A 13370-nucleotide genomic window follows, 5' to 3' on the forward strand; every position below is an offset into this window, starting at 1 on the left:
AACATTGGTAGAGGAATTGCAGTAGCTTTGGCCAGCCGGTATACGGCAAAGCTTGGCTCATGATTTGCTGTACTGTCATGCAGAGAGGCGGTGGAAAATAACGAATTACGTGGGTAAATCGGAGGCTTTTGCTGCTTACCCATCATCGCAGGTTAATGCTGGGATTTGAACCAACGCTAGTGGCCGTAGGTACGCGTCGATGATTACGTATTGAATAACCGTAGAGTAGCCTCCGTTCATCCATTCGTTTGTTCGTTCAATCATTCAACAACATGTCATTCGATCTCGGAGTTTCATATTCGCAGTTTAGTAAGCGCGTACAAATTAGTGCTCAAATCAATGCTCTTAAAAAATCAGTGGAAACAGAATATCAGAAATCACCGGTGAATTTCTCTGGCCATGAGTCGAAATTTAAAATGGCCAGAGTCTGGACTTGATACTGTACCAAGTCACAACGGCTTAAAGAGTCTTCGGACACTGTGTAGCTTAAATTATCCAATGGTCAATATTCTGGACTCCTCTTATTAGGGTGGGAAACAAGAAAATTCAATCGCGAAAACACGACGGACAATTCTGCGTTTCGACCCATGGAAACGATTGGACTCAACGAATTGCGAGTCAATTTAAATGTCTATGGTTCGGAGCTTCAACCTTTTCCCTTTTTTCTAACTACTGCTAACTAGAATCCAGCAAATGACAACACAGGTCAGCAGTAAAAAAAAAAAAAAAATTTTCATCTAAACGGGACGTTTTTGGCAAATCTTTCATTTTCGATTGTTCTGAATCCAAAAGCGACTTCCATTTCCCTCCATTACGTACAGTATTCTTACAAAATACAAGACGTTTGCATAAAAAAAGCCTGTCGATAATGATAAAACCCCCATTTTATTACACTTGAGGAAAAAAAATTGACCCGATGGAACTTTTTGAGTATTTTTCCCGATTTCAGCGAGTGAAAATCTATGAGAAATAGTATAAAAAAATTTACAAAGTCATTTCATTGCAGACCTGTGCAATCGTTCCCTACTTTCCGCACGGCGTTTTCCAGTCGTTGGTGAAAAATGAGGGGCAATGGATGGCACGCGCTGCCGATTTGACGGATAAACCCTGCATGGCGTCAGTTTCCACCTGCATTTCCAGGTACAATGTAGGCAGGGTTGTCTTATTCGAGGTGAGGTGACCCACCACCCTCACCTGCAAGCTCTGCGTCCTCGGGCATGAATATTCAGTCTGCGCTTTACATACGCTGAATATGTATCCTCCAGGGTCCTTCCTCCCTCCCTCTTAGGTTATTTACAAGATGCAGATATACGCGGAGCGAAGCGACGGGCACATTGCGGAACAGCCGCATCCTAAGCGACGCGCTGTGTAACGCCGTGCGTTCCCAGGTGTAACAACCCGAAGCCACAAGCCTCTCGAATTGAGTCATCTACCAAAATCCGTCGCGAGACGGTGAGACGATATTTTCCAATTTCGATCGCGTTTTTTTTACGCGCAAAGTCACAGTTGTCTAAACTCCGGAGACGATGTCTTTATTTCGAGACGCTTTTTGACTAGGGTTTCAGGTCGAGACTTTTCGAAACGAGAATTCTTGGGAAATCGTGCCTTACATGAGACGAGAAAAAAGTGTCGAGAAATCGAGAAATCGCGTCTTGATTGTACGCGACTGTAGATACTGTATCCCGGCCGAATAAATAATAACTGTTGATGAATATTAACAAGGTTAAATTAATTTCGCACTTTATTAACAGATTTGTGATTTTTTTTTCATAAGTTTTAGAAGTTTATCGAAAATTTGAGAATTCCCGGTAATTCCTGGTCGACAATTCTCGAGTCGCGAGAAAAAAAATGAATCGAGAAATTCGAAACCTTATCTTTGACATTGCAAACGAGTTTGAATAATTTGTGATGTATCGTCAGGAGAAAAATTCACATATTTATCAGTCGTTTTGAGTGATTTGCCAACAATGTTTAAAGTCCTTTGACAAATGATGAGTTATTTATCACAACCAGTTACAAACATGTTCAGTACACGTCTAAAGTGAATTTTAGATACGTCGAGTCACGCTTTTGACATTTGAAAGGTGCTTTTTAGCGACTTTTGAGTCGTTTCAAGAATTGTTGGTTTTCTTAAGAACCATTTCGTGTCAGTTGGAGTGATTTTGAGTCACGCTTCAGCCATTCAACGCCGTCTGTAACCAGTGTAACCTTTCTCCGAAAAATTGTAACCAAAAAATTCCTCTCCGCTTTTCCTCTCCTTCATTTTCTCGATACGAGTGTGAATATACCGAGTAAGCAGCTTCTGTCGCTACTCGTCACGTGGTTCGCCACCTTCGCGTTTTTCCGGGTCGAGCAGAGGATGAGTGACACGAGGGACAAGATAAAAAGTAAAACCTAGAGGGAACACTTTTCGCCCGGAGCTTTTTCGCGAAGCCTGAATCGCAACGAAGAGAGATAGCCGGGCGTAGGCGACGTGTTACAGGCACATCATTTTTTATTTACTCACACATTATCTGAAGAGGTACAGAGTTGCTCGCAGTCTTTCCCTCGCTGTTCGCTGCCAGGCAGGTGTACTCGCCTGCGGAACTCCGTGTAAGCCCTTGAAGCACCAGAGAGTAGTCGCTAAGAACTACGCCGGCCGTCGCGTTGTTCTTCAGCTCCTTACCCTGCCGAGAACAGAACGAATTGCGATGAATAAATTGAAGGAAAAAGGACCAGGCGAATTATCCGCTCATGCGGTATTTCATTTTGCAATTAAATTCTACGAGGGTTTTAAACGTTCACTGACCAAAGCACCGAAAGTCGTTCGAATACGTTTAAAGTTAATTTATACGAATTGGAATTATCTTGACTCATCTGATGATTGTATGTAACTTGATTTTATTCGTCACGGTAAGCTAGTCTAAGTTGTCAGTAGAGTCAATTCGAGTGATTTCAAATCTTCGAGACATTTAAAATTCATCCGGAAGTATGGATTAAGTCGGTGTAAGTGACGGTAATTCATTTGATTTTACTTCCAATTTACTGGAGTTCCTGTGAAGTCACTTGAAGTTAGTTTAAATCAAGTGGAAATACCTTTACTCACTTGATTCCTGAACTTGGTTACACAAATCAACCTAAATTCGCGAAGTTGTGAGGGAAGTCAATTCGAACGGTTTCAAGTTTTGAAGTTATTTAAATTTCCCCGAAAATCAGGTCACTCAAAATTACTTCAAATTAAGTTCATTTATCTCAAGTCACTCGACGACTGCACTTCATTATCGGACTAAACCTGAACATTGATATAAAGATACTAAAAATCAGTCTGGTCGACAATATTGAATACTTTACGATAAGATTAAAATCAGGAACAAGTCAACCAGAATAAAGGCGATAAGAAAATTGAATTTGAATAATAATAATGCCCGAACGTTGTCAGCAAATCGTTTAAATAAAACGTTGTTTAACAAATTTTCTTTTGTCATGTGAAATGTAAAAAACATTTCTCAAATTTCAATTAATGAGAAAATTCTTTAAAAATTCATGTGTATTCATAAACATTAACGAATTCATTTCACATGAAAAAAAAACACATTCCGGAAAAATTCGTTAAACTTTTGACAACTTTTGAGAATTATTATTATCAAAGTTTAACTTTGCCATCGTCTTTATTGTGGTTGATTTATTTCAAATTTTCATCTCATCACAAAATATTAGTCATTCAAAATTCCCTAAAAGTAAAGATCGAGTAGCTTAAAGTACCTAAAACTTGTACGATTTAGCTGAAAATCTAGGAAATCCGTGAAGTGATTCGAACGCACGTAAATTATTCCTCAGTTCGGGACTTGGCGCTTGATCAAGTCTTAATAAGCTCGATGATTGATACTCACGTCCTTGAACCAGGCGAGCTTGTACTCCTTCGGATTCGCCCTGACCTTGCACTCGAAGTAGACATCGGCACCCTCCTTGATGTCGTCAGGATTCAGAGTTGATCCCATGCGCAGAGTTACTACGGGCTGATACTGAACATCGAGGCGCCATTTGTCCTCCTTCACGCTATCCGGTATCACCGGATTCTCCGCTCGACATGTCAGGTATTTACCGTCGTCGTCGATCGTCGGAACGAAACTCAGTATGCTCAGACTCTGGTTATTCTCCGTCGAATACTGAGCAGAAGGAAAAGGAATCAGTTGTCCGGGTAGCGGGTTCAAATATACGAGTCAATTTTTTTTAACAACGAACGAGGGTGAAGAAAAAGTGATCGCAGCGTCGAGTCGACGTCAAATTAATTCGAGTATTCCCACCAGCGCTGCAGCGGATAAAAATTTCTACGATTGTTGTTGAAATTCTGCTGCTAAGCTACTCGAAATAATGTGTCAGATACTCAAATTTTTTCATATATATATCGAAGTATTCTACCTCAAACGGACTTACGTCTGACGCTCACCATTTTTTAATCAGTTTTGGATTTTTTGGACAATGGGTTTGATTTTCACCGCTTCCAAAAACACAAAAATCCTATTTTCAAAATTTTTCTTTCACATATATTTCAAAGAAGAAAATCTTCGATCTTATCTTCTTTTCACTCACATTTTTCGCCTTCTTTATCTGCCTGTTTGCGATCCACCACGTGATCACAGCCATCGGTCTGGATCCAGTGCTTCTGCACTCGACGTCGTACTTCTTGTCCGCCGATAAGCGCGGCTCCTTAGTCAGTATCTGAACCACCAATGGTTTGACTGAAACAGGTTAGCAAAGAAAAGGAAAAAATAAGAAATTGATACAAAAGACAAAATACTTTTCATTCGACTCTTGTCGCAATTTATAACTATCTTATTCGAGCATTTATCCATTTAACCATACATACGATTACACTTTTATTCAAGCAGAAATTGGACTAGTGCACATATACGTACAAAAATGTAACTCAAGATTTCAATTTATAAATCAATTTCTTCTTCCCCTTCGTTTTTTTTTTTTTTGTTGTTTCTTCGTTTTTTAGAATTTGAAGCCTTACTGCACGTTACCTACTTCTGTGCTTACAAATCATATTGATTATTGAAAATATAAAAGCACAAAATCACCAATAATTTTTTAAAATTTTTTTCACATTTACGTTCATCAGGTTATTTTATTACACAAAAAAAAAAAGAAAAAAAAACAAAACACATCGTACAACGTTAAAATTTTATTTTTATTTTAAATTTTCGTCACGCACGATTGGGCAAGCTCACCTTTACGTGCACAGGGTGTTGAAAAAAGGGGTGAGAGAGGGCGGAGGGGGAGGGGGGGGGGGGGGTTTTATTCTGTGCTCTTAGTCGTAGATTCCGAGTGGCAGATATCAGCAACGCCTCTTGGGGTCCCGCAAGACGGATCAGTGGATCGCGTGGATCGCGTGTCTGGACGAAAGGCATGCGTTCGAATTCCGTGTTTCAGTCCCCACCCTTCCCTCTTTTTTCTTTTCCCTTTCACCCTCTTTCCACGGCACTCCGGATCAAACGGGGCGAAACGTGGATGCTCGAGAAAACGCGGAGGTGTAAAGGTAACGTTACACATACATAATATACAAGTGTGCAAGCCGGGGTAAAAAGCGAGAAAGAGAGAAGCCGAACGAACTATTCGCATCGACGATAAGACTAATGCAAACACGAGTAAGAACATTACGGGTGCGTATTATTCAGGGGTGGCTTGTAGATTTTATGATATATATGTAGCGTGATATAGACGTTTTAAGTCTACAAAAGTCTACAAGTGATAATATCCAAAATTGAACACAGATTTTTTGGTAATTTTTTGAGAATTTTCGATACGTTGGAATATGGTGTTCAAAAAGAAAGTGCAAAAACCAAAAAAAAAAAAATGTAGGAGAAAAATTCGTGTGTCAGAATAAGAGATGAAAAATAAGATAATTGAGATTTTTAAAAAAGAGTAATTTTTAGATGGGTTTGAATAATGATAAATAATTAACGGATGGAGGGAAAAATCTGAAGTAAATTCAGTAGTGATTTTTTGAGACCCGCAAAATCGTACAAAAATTCGTGAAGCGAATGAAAACTGGTAAGGATTTTTTATTGGTCGACTTGACGCGGAAATCCCCGTATGTGTGTGTACGTGTCTTTTTTTTCTCTCTTTTTTTTCAAAGCATGCAACTACCGCTGAAAAATGGGTGAAAAAAATCTCGCTGTACACTGCTGGAAAAATTGAACTAAACATAACGTCACAGCAGGTCCACTTTGTTTGTTGTGTTATTTGTTAAATGTCGGTTAGTGAATATGACAAACAATTTTGTGATTTTAACATTTCAATTGTCGTATCAACGTTTAATTTTTAATTTTCTGGGTTTTTTTTCACTTAGTAATACGTTAAAAAATTATTAAATCAACCCGAAAATTTTAGCAGACCTGCTGGAATATTTCTTTTTCGAACCTTGTACGAGTATACTCGGAAAAAATGTAACTCCACTTTCAAACATTGAAATAATTTATTTATAGGCACGTGCAACGACATACGTGGAACGTTATTTTTGTTTTTTTTTCTTCTACTCCTGTTTTTCATTTCCGAGGCAATGTTTTTTCGAGGGTGGATACAACTCAAACAGAACGCTTAACCCTGACCACCGTTACGTATGGAAACAAGTTTTTCGAGTCATTTTGTAATCGTATATTAACCGGCGAATTGTTTTTTTTCTATGAATTTTTCGTTGAATAAAGTTACTCTGGGAATACTTCGTCAGATTATAACAATGATCTGAAACTGTTATTTCCGAAAGTTTAATAGGTGAATCTTTTTTTCTTGTAGTTTTTCGAACGATTCAGAAATCTTAATCTTCTTGTTATTATTATTATTATTATTATTTTTTTTTTTTGTGAAAATAATATTCAGGCTATAAATCAGTCTGAAAATATCATTATTTTTCTCTTCTCATTTAAAATTTTTTATTCCGAATTAGAACTTGATTGTTAAATAATACAAGTTAATTAAAACACGCTTCGACTTACACAGAAACAGTTGGAAATAAAGTTCCATTTCTGAAATTTCATTGAAAATAAATCGAACTCGACAAAATAAAATTTTGTCAAAAGTTATGTAAATCAAATTAAAAGATTGCGAAATATATAATCCATATGCTCTTTCTTCCGAGTAGAGAATACAACGACGTAAAAGAGGATGAATCGAGACTCGAGATATTGGTCAGGGTTCAATGAAACTCGAGTAGGCATGGAATGCTTGAAAAATGTGAGAAAAGGTGTAAAGGAAATGAAAAACGGAGTCAGTCACGGCGTGTCTTGGGTTTTGCTTCTTTTTCCTTCCGCTTCCGTCACATTTTTTACTTATCTTTCGTTATTGTGTAATCAACTAACGGAAACCTGAATATCTTTACATCGCCTTAAAAAAATTTGATAAATTTTGTCATCCATTATTCCCACAAAAAATAGAAGGGAATAGAAGGATGTGAAAAGAAAAGAAACTAAAAGCTAAAAATTAACTCACCACTTACGAAATACGCGTAGGTATTACACGTGATTCTAATTAACCACGTAACTAATTACAGAGGCACGGAGTGGAGGAGAAGAAAGTCGTAATTACATTCTGGAATAACGGGAGGCTAACGAGCTTTGAAACTTGGTGTAAAACGGTCGGCAAATATTTCGAAACTTCTCAAAATTCTATGCATCGATTAAAAATCACGTAAAATGTTTGAAAATATGTCGCAGTTTTCCAGAAATACTCGAAATCGTGTAAATTCTGTATAGAAATTTGTATAAAAATTATTCTGAAATCAACTGAGAATTTTTGCAATTTTGTATAATCATTATCGATTTTCTCGCAACTATTTAAAATCATTAGAAATCCAAGGAATTCTTTTCTTTTCTTGCACTTTCACAGAATATATAATAATTTTATAAACATATCGTGTAAATTCGTTTAGAATCTTGTGAAATTTTCGAAATTTACAACGCAATAAATATTCAACGTTATCGTGCGAAGCTTTTTAAAATCTTTTCAAGTTATTATTCTAAATTTCCGAAATGACGTAAAATTTCGATGCTCGGCAAAGCCCTTGAAATATTACAAGTTTCGTGATGTTATATAATAAAGCTCCTTTTCCATTCAGTTTCGCTGGCTTTTTTGTACGGCTTTTGGTTAATTAACTGTTGATTAATTTTTCATCGGGCCAAGGTTGGCATCGAATTTTCATAGAGCTGTTAAAAGTAGCCAACAGCAAAAGGCGTCCACGATATCGTTCACGATCTAAATCGGTATAAAACGCTTGAGAAAAGCTGTTAATACCGAGTGTTGCTTTTCCTTTGTCCATTTTGATGTTCTTGTTATTTTTTTTTTTTTTCTTCACTCTAGTGATTTTCCGTACTTTCCTCTCAATCACTCGCAAGGTGAAATGCAAACCAAATGTGTATAATATAAGAACAACGAATCTTCGTTGAACTCTAAAAACGTCTTTGGAGCGTCTAGAAGCCCTTTAAGCTTTGTAGAAAGCTCAAGTTTAAATTAACTGCACTTCAAACTAGAAGAAATTCAATTCACCGAATAAATTTATCTGCGCTTATACGTGTGTGTTCAATTTAGTATGTATTTATGTATTAAGAATATAAGAAGAGGAATAATAAGTATGTATTTATACACCTACTAAATATTGGCATGAAGGTACGTAACGATTTTTTTTCAAAGGAATCCTAACGATATCCCGTGGCATAAAAAAAAAAAAAAAAATATAAGATGAAGAAAAAATATAATTTGTTATCTGTCCCCCAATTTCTTTGCCGCAGTTTCGTTCGCGAAACGGAGGAACGAAAAACTTAATTATGCTCATAAAAATGAACTGAAAGATCTTTTCTCAATAAAATTTTCCCATTCGACTTCTTTTCTTTCTTGTCTAAGGCTTCCTTCTTATTAACTTCTTTCCAAACGTCGATATTGAATGAAATCGTACGTTTAACTCAGCCTTAATTCAATCATTCGCTTCGTTCGTTAATGCAACCGTTCCTGAAACTGTTCAATATTTCATTCGTTCACGAATTACGTAAATTCGTCGTAAATTCGTTTATTCGTTCAATTACCGAATTTCTATACAATATTTGCAAATCTGTGTGAAAAATAACTCATTGTAGGAAAATAAATGTTCCCAAGGGACTAGAAACGATTGGAAACTCGAACTCCCAAGAAAACCGCATTTCGAAAGCGGAAACATTTCACAACTCTTTGAAGGAATGAGCAAAAGTCACAGGGTAAAAATTTTCAAACAGTTTTCTTATAAATTTCATTCTCCTCTCAGCATTATATCCGTGTTTTTTGTTTCTATTTTTGTTTTTGTAACATCATTATTCCTTACTGTAGAAGTACGACTATTGTTTCAAAAGAAAACAGAGAAACGAAATTCAAACACAGAACGAAACTTACAATGCAAGGTCGAAAAAATGTCGGAAATTTGGGAAATTGTAAAAAAAAAAATGAAAGTGAAGAACAACGTTGAAACCGTAACGATCATTGTAAATTACATTCTCTTCGCAGCATTATCGTTTCGCTTAGCCGTCGTCCATGATTTATCGTTTAATATATTTAGGCTACTTACGGTTGACGTTGAGTATCAGAAGCTTCGACTGGGGCTGAACGAGGTTTGTGTTGCTCGCCTGGCAAATGAGCCGCGCCTTGAGGTGCTGCCTGCCAACTTTGGGGTATGACAAGTGGTTGACGGTAACCCCGGTGTCGGTTTTGTAGTGGTAAGACTCATCTATCACCGTGTTTTCGAGGAACCAAGTCAGCCTTGGCGGGGGTTTGCCGCCCCTCGTTTCGCAGATGAGGTTCACGTCGTCGCCCTCGTTGTACGGCTCCTCGATCCTCGATATATCCCTCGTTGTTCCATCGAGTATGATTGGCCTCTCCGGCGCGACTGTTGATCACCGAAATAAATCACGTGCGGTGATGAAGAATTTCTTCATTGATAAAAATGATAAGACGAGCTCGGATATTGAAAAATTTTTCTACTTTGTTTTTTCTTTTTTTTTTAATCGGATTACGAGCTTTTCCAATTTGCGCGACAAATTTTCGAAAATTAAATCGTCTCGTCAAGAAAATTCTTTCCCTGCCGGAGAGTTTATAAGTTTTTGAATGAAAAATTAATTTGGGGCGGTATAAAATATCAGAAAACTCGCATCGATCGGTAGAAAATTAAAACCAATCACCCTTTTGTTAGAAGCTGTTATAAATGTTCTTTATTATCGAAAATCAGGATCCAACTTTTTTTTTATATCAAAATCGAAAAATACGATTTTGGATAAAAAATGAAGTTCAGTTTTGAAAATTCCAGTACTTGTTACAATCCTTCTCGACTTTGTCACTCGGATAACAGTTTCTTTCAATTGTTATAATAATTTTGATGCCGATGCAACAGTAAAAAAATTGAATACCGCAGTAACTAGATAATATAGAAGTATAATCAATCCAGTTACTCGTATCACATTTTTCTACAATCTCAACAATGTTACGAAACATTTCTGTTACGCCTAAGATAACCATCCAACTGTAATTTTCTAGTAACCGTGACAAAAGAAATTATTTCCGTGTGTACCGTAAGCTTAAATTACTTGGACAATTTTTACCAGAAACAATAATGAATTCCTCGTATGATAATTATTTCATTAGCTTGATTTCTTTGCGAAATGTTTACGCGGAAAAAGGGGTCAGAACCTATCAAACCTATGGAATTAGTTCTCTGCAGAGCAATACCATTTACGTGATTCAAATTCGTTGTACACTTTGCTAGATTGAAATGAACTGCGTTGTTCGGTTGTTCGGAGTGTAATCAATTCATTTCCATTGATCATTCGAGCCTCGATAGGCTTTAATTAGTAATGCATTTTATTCGATTGAAGCGATACCATTAGTTGATGACTATAACGAAAACATTTAATCTGTGTTTGGACACTGATTCGATGTTAAATGGTTTAAGTAAAAGATTAAATTACTATCAGAAATCTTACTTTCGTATTTTTCTCATCGTCGTAACTAATTAGAAACTGTCCACAAAATTTTTTAGTTGAAAAACAAACACGAGAGGATGAAAATAAAGTTGATAGAAAAAAAACCTCTATAAGCCGGTCGAATATTTTTTTGTCAAAGACAATCGAAAATTAATTGCTCAAACAATTCAACTAATTTCAATTGAATTGTTTATAATCTCTAATTATCGATAGGATAATTAATAACTTTCAAGAAATCTTTTGCTTTTTAAAATTTTAAACTTTTCTATCACCATATTTGTTGGTATGGAAATAAAAAATGCGCTCACCAATCACGGTTAAATTCATTTTCTGGTTTCTGGTCGGTGAATTTTTGAAGTCGACTCTGCACCGGTAGATTCCTTCGTCTTTAACCTCGAGCCTGTCGATGCTGAGGTGGGCCGGATTAGAAGCGGTGACAAAAAAGGCCCTGGGTCCCAAAGCGGTCGGCGAAGACCACAACGATGGAGAATAAAACTGGCGATCCCGCACATCGAAGCTAAAAAAACAAAATTCGCAATCACACAAGTCGATATCGCAAATTAAGGTGACCTTAAAAATAGGTGAAAGAAGCGTCAGAAATTTCAACAAGTTTTACAGGATTCTTGAAACTCGATTTCAGAACTGCACGAATCCCGGAAATCAAATTTTTCAAATTTGTGCAGATTGTGGCGATTTTTTTTTTTTTTTTCGTTTTCATATCATTAAAAAAAGTACACGCTGAATGAAAACTAAAAACCGCAACTTTTACAATTCCACGTTTTTACAATTTCGTCAAATCTTTCGGGAACAAATTTTGTTGAATGTTGAATTAAAATTTTCACAATTCCTGTAAGAGAAGTGTTTTTTTTTCTTTTTCTTTTTTTTTTCTCTCTCTTTTTCCTTTTATCAGAACTGGTCAAATTATAGGGTTAAATTGAGATCTTGACACAATTACATCGCAAAGAGGCTGTGCTGAATTATAATAAATATCTGCAAATTAACATTTTATAAAACTGAGTAATAATTTACAGTGTAACGAAAGGAGACGAAAATTGAGTTCTCGCAGCGCTGAGACGATTTATGGTATAAATTTTGGGCAATCCTTGAGGTGGGATGATTTTTGCTCGGTTTAATTCGAGCACCGGGATGGAAAGAAGAAGGGGGTCGTAGTCACCTGGGGAGTAATCCCCGTACGTGATTGCATATTAGGCATCCAGGAGTGAACTCTGGCCTCTCGACACCGACTAAAAGTTAAATTACGTTCGGCAACTGCGCGGCGAGGCGACGAGAGAAGAGGAGAGGAGAGGAGAGAACTGAGTTTCTGCGAATCTCTCTTCTGCCTGCCCTGTGACTGACTCAGATCACTCACTCACTCGCTCACTCACTCACGGAGCGGGAATAACGAGGTCGATGTATAAACAGAAAAGGAGAGAGAGAGAAAGAGAGGCGAGAGTTCGCGAATTTCTTTTTTTTCTCTCTCTATCTTCCCTTTTTTCGTTTCTCTTTTGAATAGAGGTTTTATTCGGCTCGTACGTATCGTTCGTATAGAAACAAGGGTTCAAAGCAGTAACTAAATTGTCAAGCCAATTGAAATTTAAATTGAAACGATTCCTTTTTGATGCGTAACACAAGCGTTTGAAATATATAAATTTAATCAAATTAATATGCTGGTTCGTTATTCGTGAAAAAATTTATTAATCACTGGTTAAAACATATTTCAGTGACGAAAAAAATTCTTATACATAGAAAAAGAAAAAAAAAAAAAAGAAGGGAATTCGCGACGACAGGAAAAATTAATTTTTTACGCTATTTAATTGATGTTTATAAAAAAAAGTTTAAGCCTCCTGATTCTATTTTTTCCTTCATTTCTTCTTCGAATGGTTATTACATTGCTTCAGAGTAAATATCTTTCAAAGATGGGAAATTAAGAATCCTTCCAGCCAAAATTCTACGGTATAAAAAGTAAATAAACTCGTTGTACCTTACTCGCGTGTAATCTCGATTTTTGCCGATGTATCTTTATGATCGTAAAACGGGCATTTTTGAGAGCAGAGACGGGTGGAGGATGATGGGGATAAGATCGAGATCCGAAGAGAAAGAGAGAGACTGGAAGAAAAAAAAAAAAATAAATAAATAAAAAACAAGAAAAAGCAGAAGAGTAATAACACTGCAGAAAAGAAGAAAAGAAAGACGATTTTGCGAGCGGTCGAAATAGGTATAACGTGAGAAATAAAATTGGAACATATTTTACGAGAGCTGAAGGGGAAGAAGAGCAAGAGAAACGGGGGATGGTTTCACCCTCTCGGTTCTTCAGTGCCTGTAGCCGCGAGTTTGTACGAGCTACCATTCGTATTTAAGGAGTTGGGGGTGGATGAGCAAGAAGAGGAGGAGAGA

General features: G+C 36.8%; 1 protein-coding gene across 2 annotated transcripts in view; it reads right to left on the reverse strand.

The window, feature by feature from the left end:
• The window catches only part of LOC124186350 (hemicentin-1-like), a 90154-nt gene that overhangs the window by 23363 nt on the left and 53421 nt on the right, over nt 1–13370 (reverse strand). For both annotated transcript variants that reach the window (XM_046577977.1, XM_046577976.1), the window contains exons 3-7: nt 11285–11493; nt 9569–9886; nt 4570–4718; nt 3870–4145; nt 2507–2666 (exon numbers count right to left, since the gene is read on the reverse strand). In XM_046577977.1, coding sequence (XP_046433933.1) covers nt 2507–2666; nt 3870–4145; nt 4570–4718; nt 9569–9886; nt 11285–11493 — 1112 coding nt within the window. The remainder of the gene's footprint in view (nt 1–2506; nt 2667–3869; nt 4146–4569; nt 4719–9568; nt 9887–11284; nt 11494–13370) is intronic.

Source organism: Neodiprion fabricii, chromosome 7, assembly GCF_021155785.1.
Source record: "Neodiprion fabricii isolate iyNeoFabr1 chromosome 7, iyNeoFabr1.1, whole genome shotgun sequence".
NCBI lineage: Eukaryota > Metazoa > Arthropoda > Insecta > Hymenoptera > Diprionidae > Neodiprion > Neodiprion fabricii.